At 39.6% G+C, this 13,717-nt stretch overlaps 1 protein-coding gene and 1 pseudogene across 1 annotated transcript in view; one reads left to right on the top strand and one right to left on the bottom strand.

The window, feature by feature from the left end:
* The window catches only part of DRAM1 (DNA damage regulated autophagy modulator 1), a 43,741-nt gene that overhangs the window by 15,469 nt on the left and 14,555 nt on the right, over positions 1-13,717 (bottom strand). The window contains exon 2 of the mRNA XM_059936768.1: positions 3,130-3,197. Within this exon, the coding sequence (XP_059792751.1) occupies positions 3,130-3,197 (68 nt within the window). The remainder of the gene's footprint in view (positions 1-3,129; positions 3,198-13,717) is intronic.
* On the top strand, positions 8,085-9,540 carry LOC132372800 (large ribosomal subunit protein uL15-like; annotated as a pseudogene).

Below are 13,717 nucleotides of genomic sequence, written 5' to 3'. Positions count from 1 at the left end.
GGTTAAGGGTTTATGGAAAGAGCCCTACCTCTTCCATCCATATACCCTCATCACCCATAGAAGACTGAGTTTTTTAGTCATTACATTAATTGGCTCATGAGAGAGGATTGTAGCCTCTCAATTGCATCTCAGGTGCATTTGAGGAACTGAAAAATCATAGCTGAGTTGGAGACAAACTGTTCCATGCTTCACCTTTCCCTTCCTCTAACAGGTGAGGTAACACCTTTGTCAGTGGTTCAAAAGCTTTTGTGAGTATCCAAGTCCCTTAGAGTGATGGTTCACAGCACATATGCTTGGGCTCCACTTCCAGAAGTTCTGATCCAGTAGATCTGCAGTGTGGCCCTGGAACAGGCCTTGCAACCAGCACCCAAGAGGACTTTCTTGTAAGTTACCTACAGAACACACTCTGAGAAACATTAGCTGCTAAACTTTAGGTGTCTTTGGCTTAACACAAATGCATTGGATATAAATTTTAGAAATTACATTTAAAATCCATTTCAAATTCCTGTGGCAAATTACCAGATAAAGTGAATAGTTCTATAATGAGGCCATAAGTAACTTTGGATTTCTAGTCACTTGAGTTTCTCAAAGTAGAGCAAAACTGTAGTTGCAAAGGTTATACTTTTTTAAAAATCACGTATACCAAGCATAAACCCTAATGTAAACTATTGACTTTGGGTGATAATGATGTGGCAATGTAGGTTCATCAGCTGTAACTAATATATTACTCTGGTGGGGGGATGTTGATAATGGAGAAGGCTATGGGGGGGTGTGGGGGAGCAGGGCACATATGGGAAATCTCTACCTTTTCCTCAAGTTTTCTGTGAATCTGAAAATGTTCTAAAAAATAATGTTTGTTAAAAAATAACAATAAAAGAGGGCAGACAGCAGAAGCAAGAAGAACTACAATCATGCAGCCTGTGGAACCAAAACCACATTCACAGAAAGATAGGCAAGATGAAAAGGCAGAGGGCTATGTACCAGATGAAGGAAGAAGATAAAACCCCATAAAAACAACTGAATGAAGTGGAGATAGGAAACCTTCCAGAAAAATAATTCAGAAAAATGATAGTGAAGATGATCCAGGACCTCAGAAAAAGAATGGAGGCAAGGATCGAGAAGATGCAAGAAATGTTTAACAAAGACCTAGAAGAATTAAAGAACAAACAAACAGAGATGAACAATACAATAACTGAAATGAAAACTACACTAGAAGGAATCAATAGCAGAATAACTGAGGCAGAAGAACGGATAAGTGACCTGGAAGACAGAATGGTGGAATTCACTGCTGCGGAACAGAATAAAGAAAAAAGAATGAAAAGAAATGAAGACAGCCTAAGGGACCTCTGGGAAAACATTAAACGCAACAACATTCGCATTATAGGGGTCCCAGAAGGAGAAGAGAGAGAGAAAGGACCTGAGAAAATATTTGAAGAGATTATAGTTGAAAACTTCCCTAACATGGGAAAGGAAATAGCCACCCAAGTCCAGGAAGCACAGAGAGTCCCAGGCAGGATAAACCCAAGGAGAAACACGTCGAGTAATCAAATTGAATAATTTAATTAATTTAAATTAAATTAATTTAAATTAATTAATTTAATCAAATTAAAGACAAAGAAAAATTATTGAAAGCAACAAGGGAAAAACGGCAAATAACATACAAGGGAACTCCCATAAGGTTAACAGCTGAATTCTCAGCAGAAACTCTACAATCCAGAAGGGAGTGGCATGATATATTTAAAGTGATGAAAGGGAAGAATCTACAACCAAGATTACTCTACCCAGCAAGGATCTCATTCAGATTCGATGGAGAAATCAAAAGCTTAACAGACAAGCAAAAGCTAAGAGAATTCAGCACCACCAAACCAGCTCTACAACAAATGCTAAAGGAACTTCTCTAAGTGGGAAACACAAAAGAAAAGGACCTACAAAAACAAACCCAAAACAATTAAGAAAATGGTAATAGGAACATACGAATCAATAATTACCTTAAATGTGAATGGATTAAATGCTCCAACCAAAAGACACAGGCTTGCTGAATGGATACAAAAACAAGACCCATATATATGCTGTCTACAAGAGACCCACTTCAGACCTAGGGACACATACAGACTGAAAGTGAGGGGATGGAAAAAGATATTCCATGCAAATGGAAATCAAAAGGAAGCTGGAGTAGCAATACTCATATCAGATAAAACAGACTTTAAAATAAAGAATGTTACAAGAGACAAGGAAGGACACTACCTTGGATGATCAAGGGATCAATCCAAGAAGAAAACATAACAATTATAAATATATATGAACCCAACACATAGGAGCACCTCAATACATAAGGCAACTGCTAACAGCTATAAAAGAGGAAATCGACAGTAACACAATAATAGTGGGGGACTTTAATACCTCACTTATACCAATGGACAGATCATCCAGATAGAAAATTAATAAGGAAACACAAGCTTTAAATGACACAACAGACCAGATAGATTTAATTGATATTTATAGGACATTCCATCCAAAAACAGCAGATTACACTTTCTTCTCAAGTGCACACGGAACATTTTCCAGGATAGATCACATCTTGGGTCACAAATCAAGCCTCGGTAAATTTAAGAAAATTGAAATCATATCAAGCATCTTTTCTGACCACAACGCTATGAGATTAGAAGTCAACTACAGGGAAAAAAATGTAAAAAACACAAACACATGGAGGCTAAACAATATGTTACTAAATAACCAAGAGGTCACTGAGGAAATCAAAAAATACCTAGAGACAAATTTCAATGAAAACACAATGATCCAAAACCTATGGGATGCAGCAAAAGCAGTTCTAAGAGGGAAGTTTATAGCAATAGAAGCCTACCTCAAGAAACAAGAAAAATCTCAAATAAACAATCTAACCTTACACCTAAAGGAACTAGAGAAAGAAGAACAAACAAAACCCAAAGTTAGCAGAAGGAAAGAAATCATAAAGATCAGAGCAAAAATAAATGAAATAGAAACAAAGAAAACAATAGCAAAGATCAATAAAACTAAAAACAAAATAATAAAAATGATACATAAACCGTAACATTTTACTTCAGGTGAGATTGGTAATTTTTAATTTATTTATAATAATTATTGTGTACTTACCAAGAAATGCAGAGAAGTTTATCATAAATCCAAAAATACCACTCTCTGGAGGTGTTGTTCCTGTATCACTGAGAAAGAGAAGACATGTACAAATTAGTAAAAAGGAATTCAGTTTAGCCCTCTGGGCAGGCATGTAATAGGCAGGTATTATATTGTGTCCCTTCTGGGTGTTCAGCCACTTTGAATTCCAAAGATTTGACCTGATTTTGTTCTAAAGTATTTTCAATTTAGGCTCTGAAAAATTAGAAACTATTTTTTCTTTTTTTCCCCAGTTTTACTGATATATAATTAACAAACAGCACTGTATAAGTTTAAGGTGTGCAGCATAATGATTTGACTTACAGACATCATGAAATGATTATCACAGTAAGTTTCATGAACATCCATCCTCTCAGATACAAATTTTTTTGAGAACTTTTTTTGTTATGATGAGAACTCTTAGGATTTACTTTCTTAACAACTTTCATATATAACATACAGCAGTGTTAATTATATTACCCATGTTGTACATTACCTCCCTAGTACTTATTTATATTCTAACTGGAAGTTTGTGCTATTTGACCACCATCCTCCAATCCTCCTCTTCCTCACCCCTGGCCTCTGAGAACCACAAGTCTGGTCTCTTTTTCTATGAGTTCGTTTGTATGTTTGTTTGGTTTGAAGTATAATTGACAACACTATGTGAGGAAATATTTAAAGTGAATGGTGGTGGTGTTTTTCAGATGATCCCACCTGAAAAATCTGATGTGTGTGTTCATTCTTGATGAGGAATTGAGTGAGACTATTTTGGGGGGGAAAAAAAAAACCTGGTTTAAAATCACGTTTGAAAAGTCTACTATTTGAATATTAAATATACATAAACACATCATTTTAATTTTTAACAATATGATTTATGCATAAGAATTTACACTGCTGAAAATATGATGGAAGGCTGAGCAATAAATATTATTGATGCCTATCAGTACTTTATGGAAATAGGGTATCAAGGGTATTACTCATGGTGATAAATTATTTTAACAGAAAAATAGCTTCTATGAGACATATTTCAGATGCAGTCTATCAATTAATTAATTCAATGAGCTGGAATGTAGCATTTGACATGTGCTGGCTTCTATTCATCAACGCCAAGGTTTACATTTTTATACTCTCAAGCTGCTTGCATAAAGCACAGTTTCAAACTGATGGCAAAGGCGCTCCCAATATGAAACAACTCGTACTTGTCTTGAGTGTTTCCACGTTTTAAAACAGCGCTGAAATTTAAGTACTGAAAAATGGATCAAGTTGAAAAGATGCACTTCAAAGTGTTTGAAAAATTCCACAGGAAGCCTGTGTGTGCAGGAAGCAGGAGTCTTTAAGCTTTGTGAACACTTAATATTTGAAGAGCATGAAGCGGTTAATGTCCCCGCTTCCCACAAATTCCTCTAGTCCCAATTACTTCAATCTCAGTGTCACCTGTACCTGTAAGAATCTGAAGGGTTTAGAATTTAACATTACCATTTTTCCTACAAATAATTTTTTTTCTCACTAAAGGGATGTTGAGATGAAGGCTGCCCGACACGTGGGATGCCCTTCTGAGCACAACATCGTCCTGAATGGGCGAGGAGGGCACGGGAACCAGTGATGGAAACAGCTGGTGGAGACAGCTTATGTGTGCCCTCGGGCAGCACTTTTGCCAGAAAATTCTCACAGGGAAAGGAAGCCTTCTATTCTTGACCTCAGGGTATAAAAAAGCAGCTACCTGATGACTCATGCAAGAGTACTTGTTGGCACAGGTCTGAGAGGAATCTGCCACGTGCCAGGAAGATTGTTGGTTGTGGAGAAGTGAGGAGGATATTCAGGGGGGTAGGTAGGTGGGGGGACAAAGGTGCTCTAACGGGAGATGAGAAGATGACCAGACTTGGGAATGATCTGTCCAGGGAGAGCAAACCAGGACATATTTCAAGGGCCCAGGTATGCAGTCCACATGACATCAAACATGCGATTCAAAAGCTCAGAATTTCAGAGTGATATTTTATTCTTGCTTATCTGTACATTTAAAACCATACAGGCAGAATCTGGGAATTCCCTGGCAGTCCGGTGGTTAGGACTCCATGCTTTCACTGCCATGGGCCTGGATTAGATCCCTGGTCAGGGAACAAAACAAAGATCCCACAAGCCACACAGCGAGGTCAAAAACAAAAACAAAAACAAACAAACACACAAAAAAACCCATACAGGCAGAATCAAAAGTGCTTTGCAAACAGCCTTTCCATATGCATTTGTTGAATGAATGACTATCAGGACTGGCAGTAGACATTACTTTTTGAACACTTGCCATGTACCAGGCACTGCTAGGTGCTCACCATGCATCATTTCATTTCATCCTCTCAACCCTGAGGTGGGCCTATCACCAACCCCACTTTATTAAGGAGGAAACTGGGTATTGGAGAGGTTATATAACTTGTTCCAGGTCCCAGTGCTATCAAATGGAGGGAATCTACATTCCATCTATGTGTCTGACTCTGCTTTCCTGCCTCCTCTGTGCTCTAACAGCAGGCAAGGAACAAAGCAATTAGAAGAATGACTGGGGGAGGAGAGTGAGCACAGATGTGCTGGTAAATGCTTAACAAGCAGCTCTAGAGGGAACCTGATTGGTAACACAGGCCGATTTCCATACTATAAATATTCCCAATATGTCAAAATTCAAGCTACCAAAATGCTGGTCACTGAACAAGGAGTTGGGAAAAAATGCACACAGTTGGCTCATCATGCCTTAGTTGTATACCAGGAAGGTGTAAAGTAGGTTATGACCTCATAGCTTCTCAGATGCCATAATTTAATAATAAAACACCTTTGAAAAATGGTTCTGAAGAACCGAGGAGCAGGAAAGGAATAAAGACGCAGACGTAGAGAATGGACTTGAGGACACGGGGAGGGGGAAGGGTAAGCTGGGACAAAGTGAGAGAGTGGCATGAACATATATACACTACCAAATGTAAACCTGATAGCTAGTGGGAAGCAGCTGCATAGCACAGGGAGATCAGCTCTGTGCTTTGTGACCACCTAGAGGGGTGGGATAGGGAGGGTGGGAGGGAGACGCAAGAGGGAAGAGATATGGGGATATATGTATATGTATAGCTGATTCACTTTGTTATAAAGCAGAAACTAATACACCATTGTAAAGCAATTATACTCCAATGAAGATGTTAAAAGAAAAAAAAGAATAAACTGGAAACTAATACTACACTGTAAATCAACTATATTTCAATAAAAATTTTTTTTAAAAAATTAAAAATAATAATAATAAGAAAACACCTTTGGGCTTCCCTGGTGGCACAGTGGTTAAGAATCTGCCTGCTAATGCAGGGGACACGGGTTTGAGCCCTGGTCCGGGAGGATCCCACATGCCGCAGAGCAACTGGGCCCGTGCGCCACAACTACTGAGCCTGCGCTCTAGAGCCCACGAGCCACAGCTATGGAAGCCCGCGTGCCTAGAGCCCGTGCTCTGCAACAAGAGAGGCCACCACAATGAGAAGCCCGCGCACCGCAACAAAGAGTAGCCCCCACTCACCACAACTAGAGAAAGCCCGCGCGCACCAAGAGCCAACGCAGCCAAAAATAAATTAATTAATTAAATAAATTTAAAAAAAAAACCACCTTTGACAATTATTCACCACCATGGTCTGATTTTCTTTCAGGATTACTCAGTCTATAACACCCACCATCAATGCATGAGTACCAATGGGCCTACATTCCTACACTTGGCACTACAACATAGGAAACATCAATACTACAAACACTGGGGAAAATATGAATACACTGCATTCATAACCAGTTGTTTGATTAAATGAAATCATCTTTTAAAAAATTTTTATTTGGCTGCAAAAATAACCATAAACTTTATCCACTCATCAACAAAATATTTATGGGACACCTACCATGTGTTAGATACAATCTGAGTCACAAATTCCCCTATTTATCAGGTAAGAATGGTCAGTGTGTGATTTATTTCCAGTAAGTGACAAACTGGTACCTAAACTACATTTGGTGATTTTTTTAAATTAATTAATTATTTATTTATTTATTTGGCTGCGCCGGGTCTCAGTTGCAGCATGCAGGATCCAATTCCCTCACTGAATATCGAACCCAGGCCCCCTGCATTGGGAGCGTGGAGTCTTTATCACTGGACACCAGGGAAGTCCCCCATTTGGTGAAATTTTGCTTAAGAATATTTCAAGAGAGGGGGCTTCCCTGGTGGCGCAGTGGTTAAGAATCTGCCTGCCAATACAGGGGACATGGGTTCGAGCCCTGGTCCAGGAAGATCCCACATGCCACGGAGCAACTAGAGAAAGCCCGCGTGCAGCAAAGAAGACCCAACGCAGCCAAAAATAAATAAATAAAATAAACAAATTAATTTTTTAAAAAATTTCAAGAGATAAACGACGAAGTCCTACCATATAGCACAGGGAAGTATATTCAATATCCTGTGATAAACCATGCTGGAAAAGAATATGAAAAAGAATGTGTGTGTGTGTGTGTGTGTGTATATATATATATATATATATATATATATATATATATATATATATGTATAACTGAATCACTTTGCTGTACAGCTGAAATTAACACAACATTGTAAATCAACTATACGTCAATAAAATTTTGTATAAAATTTAAAAAGAAAAAGAGTATTTCAAGAAAACTTTCCAGGGAATTCCCTGATGGTCCAGTGGTTAGGACTCTGTGCTTTCACTGCTGAGGCCATGGGTTCAGTCCCTGGTCAGGGATCTAAGATCCTGCAAGCCATGCAGCTTGCAGCAGCCAAAAAAAAAAAAGAAAAGAAAAGAAAAAAGAAAGAAAACTTTCCAAGCAGAAAATGAAACTGTGGCCACTTCTAAGAACTTTTAAGGATAGTAGTGGTTGCCTACTATCATTAATACAAACGGAAGACTCCCTCTTCCATCTCGGCCACTGACATGCCATGCTGACTAAGGAAGACCCAGAAACTTAGGGGCCATGTGCCATGTAGTCACGCCATGGCTGCATCATCAAACGTCAGAAGCACCCGGAGGCCTGGGTAACACGGATGGCATCCATCACCACAGGATCAGCTTTGACAAATATCACCCAGGTTACTTTGTGAAAGTGGGAATGAGGCATCACCACTTAAAAGAGGAATCGGAGCTTCTGCCCCACTGTGAACCATGATAAACTGTGGACCTTGACCAGTGAGCAGACACGGGGGAAATGCTACCAAAAACAAACTGGAGGTGCTCCGATCATTGATGTGGTGTGATCAGGCAGTTCTGGGGAAGAGAAAGTTCCCAAAGCAGTCTGTCATTGTAAGCAGATAGATAGGGTAGGGGGGCCCTGGAGGAAAAGAACCAGATATAGCTTTTTGACATTAGAGAAGCCATTTAGCCCTAAACCATTTGGTGATCTAAGCCTGGCTGCAATGCTTGCCCTTGAACAGGTCTCAGCAGTAATGATCTTAAGGGAACAAAGGAACAAACAACTGTTACCAGACAAGGTGAGTAACAACAGCAAAGATAACAAATCAGTTGTAAAGACTCCCGGTTCTGTTTCAATGGTAAAGATTAGCCTGAAGCACTTTCTGGAACTGTTTCACAGAATTTAAACCCCTCTGGAGGGCTCATCCACCAGATCGACTGGAACCTAAGGGATGAAAATGTTGACCTTTTCTGATCCTCGTGACATCAACTGACTAAAGCTTGGACATTGTCAACCTTTGCCCCAATTCTATGCTGAATTCTCCTCTGTTCAAGCCCCTTCATGAGTATGCAGGTAACCTAGCTTAAAGCATCCCCAGTGTTGCTGTTTGGGGAGACTCTGCTTTGGGAAAGATCCCTGGTGTTCTCCTTACTTGCTGCAAGTAATAAATCCTTCCTTCTTCCATTGTTTGGCTTGGTTGTGTCTTCTGGCTTGACACCTACCAAGAGGTGAACCCACTTTTTGGGGTAATATTGTCATGAAGGTTAAATTCTTCAGCAGAAGAGCTGAGGAGAATATTAAGGGTGTGTGTGTGTGTGTGTGTGTGTGTGTGTGTGTGTGCTGGGGGGCAGGGTGGGGGAGAGGCTCTGTCCTGGTAGCTTGAAGTCACATGGAGGGAGATTCTTAAATGTTAACAAGTGCTTTTCTTTAAAAATAATATATGTATATATTTTTTCATATATATATATATATATATATATATATATATATATATATATATATATGAGCCTCTGTTACCTTAAAGTGTTCTTTTCAGTCTTTCTTTTGGTCTCCAAGCTATTATTTTACATCATAAGTAAATACTGTATCACATCTTCCACCTGACACTGGAATCCAGATGAGTATAACACCAAGGGGGTACCAAGGGAACCTGTTGGTAGCCTCTTTTTATTTTACGATTTTTAAGCTCACAGTAAATGATCATATTGTGCAAAGGCAGAGGTAGTAGGATTTGGTTGGCACAGCTGTACTTGGGCACCTGATTCAGGAAAATGGTGAATGAGTGCCATGCCAAAGCATTTGCCTCCCAATTTGGCAGAAGTAGTCCCCTTACCCAACTCCCAGGACATCATTCTGTATCACATGGCTTAAAGCCCTGGCCCAGATCCATCCACCTCCTCACTTGCCTCCTACTAAATGAGGCACTTCCTGGAAACCGTACAGGGGGATAGGAACTAACTGTTCATTTGCATGTGGCTTAGAAGCTGTTGAGGCTAGGAAATCAGTTTACAACTATATTTACTGTGTTTAGATTTCTACAAGTTTTGTTCATCACGGAAAATTCCAAGCTGTTTATCTAACACCTTTCTCCGAACTAATTTATGATGTTAAGCCACTTCATAATCACTTGGTGCTCAAAGGGATAAAAACAATACAAATAAGACGTGCATTGGTTCAAGATGGTGGAGTACAGGGACGTGTGCTCACTCCCTCTTGCGAGAGCACCAGAATCACAACTAACTGCTGAGCAATCATCAACAGGAAGACACTGGAACTCACCAAAAAAGATACCCCACATCCAAAGACAACGGAGAAACTGCAATGCGATGGTAGAAGGGGTGCAATCACAATAAAATCAAATCCCATAACTGCTGGGTGGGTGACTCACAGACTGGAGAACAATTATACCACAGAAGTCCACCCACTGGAGTGAAGGTTCTGAGCCCCACGTCAGGCTTCCCAACCTGGGGGTCCGGCAACGGGAGGAGGAATTCCTAGAGAATCAGACTTTGAAGGCCAGCGGGATTTGATTGCAGGACTTTGACAAGACTGGGGGAAACAGAGACTCCACTCTTGGAGGGCACACACAAAGTAGTGTGTGCATCAGGACCCAGGGGAAGGAGCAGTGACTCCAGAGGAAGGAGCAGTGACCCCACAGGAGACTGAACCAGACCAACCTGCTAGTGTTGGAGGGCCTCCTGCAGAGGTGGGGGTGGCTGTGGCTCACCATGAGGACAAGGACACTGGCAGCAGAAGTTCTGGGAAGTACTCCTTGGCTTGAGCCCTCCCAGAGTCCACCATTAGCTCCACCAAGAGCCGGGTAGGCTCCAGTGCTGGGTTGCCTCAGGCCAAACAACCAACAGGGAGGGAACCCAGTCCCACCCATCAGCAGACAAGCAGATTAAAGTTTTACTGAGCTCTGCCCACCAGAGCAGCAGTCAGCTCTACCCACCACCAGTCCCTCCCATCAGGAAGCTTGCACAAGCCTCTTAGATAGCCTCATACACCAGAGGGCAGACAGCAGAAGCAAGAAGAACAACAATTCTGCGGCCTGTGGAAGGAAAAACACATTCACATAAAGACAGAATAAAAACTCAGAGGGCTATGTACCAGATGAAGGAACAAGATAAAACCTCAGAAAAACAACTGAATGAAGTGGAGATAGGAAACCTTCCAGAAAAAGAATTCAGAAAAATGATAGTGAAGATGATCAGGACCTCAGAAAAAGAATGGAGGCAAGACCGAGAAGATGCAAGAAATGTTTAACAAAGACCTAGAAGAATTAAAGAACAAACAGAGATGAACAATACAATAACTGAAATGAAAAATACACTAGAAGGAGTCAATAGCAGAATAACTGAGGCAGAAGAACGGATAAGTGACCTGGAAGACAGAATGGTGGAATTCACTGCTGTGGAACAGAATAAAGAAAAAAGAATGAAAAGGAACGAAGACAGCCTAAGAGACCTCTGGGACAACATTAAACACAACAACATTCGCATTATAGGGGTGCCAGAAGGAGAAGAGAGAGAGAAAGGACCAGAGAAAATATTTGAAGAGATTATCGTTGAAAACTTCCCTAACATAGGAAAGGAAATAGCCACCCAAGTCCAGGAAGTGCAGCAAGTCCCATACAGGATAAACCCAAGGAGAAACACACCAAGACACATAGTAATCAAATTGGCAAAAATTAAAGACAAAGAAAAATTATTGAAAGCAGCAAGGGAAAAACGACAAATAACATACAAGGGAACTCCCATAAGGTTAACAGCTGATTTCTCAGCAGAAACTCTACAAGCCAGAAGGGAGTGGCATGATATACTTAAAGTGATGAAAGTGAAGAACCTACAACCAAGATTACTCTACCCGGCAAGGATCTCATTCAGATTCAATGGAGAAATCAAAAGCTTTACAGACAAACAAAAGCTAAGAGAATACAGCACCACCAAACCAGCTCTACAGCAAATGCTAAAGGAACTTCTCTAAGTGGGAAACACAAGAGAAGAAAAGGACCTACAAAAACAAACCCAAAACAATTAAGAAAATGGTAATAGGAACATACATATCAATAATTACCTTAAACGTGAACGGATTAAATGCTCCAACCAAAAGACACAGGCTCGCTGAATGGATACGAAAACAAGACCCATCTATATGCTGTCTACAAGAGACCCACTTCAGACCTAGGGACACATACAGACTGAAAGTGAGGGGATGGAAAAAGATATTCCATGCAAATGGAAATCAAAAGGAAGCTGGAGTAGCAATACTCATATCAGATAAAACAGACTTTAAAATAAAGAATGTTACAAGAGACAAGGAAGGACACTACCTGGGATGATCAAGGGATCAATCCAAGAAGAAGACATAACAATTATAGATATATATGCACCCAACACATAGGAGCACCTCAATACATAAGGCAACTGCTAACAGCTATAAAAGAGGAAATCGACAGTAACAGAATAATAGTGGGGGACTTTAACACCTCACTTACACCAATGGACAGATCATGCAGACAGAAAATTAATAAGGAAACACAAGCTTTAAATGACACAATAGACCAGATAGATTTAATTGATATTTATAGGACATTCCATCCAAAAAACAGCAGATTACACTTTCTTCTCAAGTGCACATGGAATATTCTCCAGGATAGATCACATCTTGGGTCACAAATCAAGCCTCGGTTAATTTAAGAAAATTGAAATCATATCAAGCATCTTTTCTGACCACAACGCTATGAGATTAGAAATCAACTACAGGGGAAAAAATGTAAAAAACACAAACACATAGAGGCTAAACAATACGTTACTAAATAACCAAGAGATCACTGAAGAAATCAAAGAGGAAATCAAAAAATACCTAGAGACAAATGACAACGAAAACACGGCAATCCAAAACCTACGGGATGCAGCAAAAGCAGTTCTAAGAGGGAAGTTTATAGCAATAGAAGCCTACCTCAAGAAACAAGAAAAATCTCAAATTTTCAAATCTCAAAATCAAAAAGTCTCAAACCTTAAACCTAAAGGAACTAGAGAAAGAAGAACAAACAAAACCCAAAGTTAGCAGAAGGAAAGAAATCATAAAGATCAGAGCAGAAATAAATGAAATAGAAACAAAGATAGCAATAGCATACATCAATAAAACTAAAAGCTGGTTCTTTGAGAAGTTAAACAAAACTAATAAACCATTAGCCAAACTCATCAGAAAAAGAGGGAGAGGACTCAAATCAATAAAATTAGGAATGAAAAAGAAGAAGTTACAATGGACATCGCAGAAATACAAAGCATCCTAAGAGACTACTACAAGCAACTCTATGCCAATAAAATGGACAACCTGGAAGAAATGGACAAATTCTTAGAAAGGTATAAACTTCCAAGACTGAACCAGGAAGAAATAGAAAATATGAAAAGATGAATCACAAGTAATGAAATTGAAACTGTGATTAAAAATATTCCAACAAACAAAAGTCCAGAACCAGATGGCTTCACGGGTGAATTCTATGAAACATTTAGAGAAGAGCTAACACCCAACCTTCTCAAATGCTTCCAAAAAATTGCAGAGGAAGGAACACTCCCAAACTCATTCTATGAGGCCACCATCACCCTGATACCAAAACCAGACAAAGATACTACAAAAAAAGAAAATTACAGAGTAATATCACTGATGAATATAGATGCAAAAATCCTGAACAAAATACTAGCAAACAGAATCCAACAACACGTTAAAAGGATCATACACCATGATCAAGTGGGATTTATCCCAGGGATGCAAGGATTCTTCAATATACGCAAATCAATCAATGTGATACACCATATTAACAAATTGAAGAAGAAAAACCATATGATCATCTCAATAGATGCAGAAAAAGCTT

Source organism: Balaenoptera ricei, chromosome 10 (genome assembly GCF_028023285.1).
Source record: "Balaenoptera ricei isolate mBalRic1 chromosome 10, mBalRic1.hap2, whole genome shotgun sequence".
Lineage (NCBI taxonomy): Eukaryota > Metazoa > Chordata > Mammalia > Artiodactyla > Balaenopteridae > Balaenoptera > Balaenoptera ricei.
This window is presented reverse-complemented; position numbering and strand designations above follow the sequence as displayed.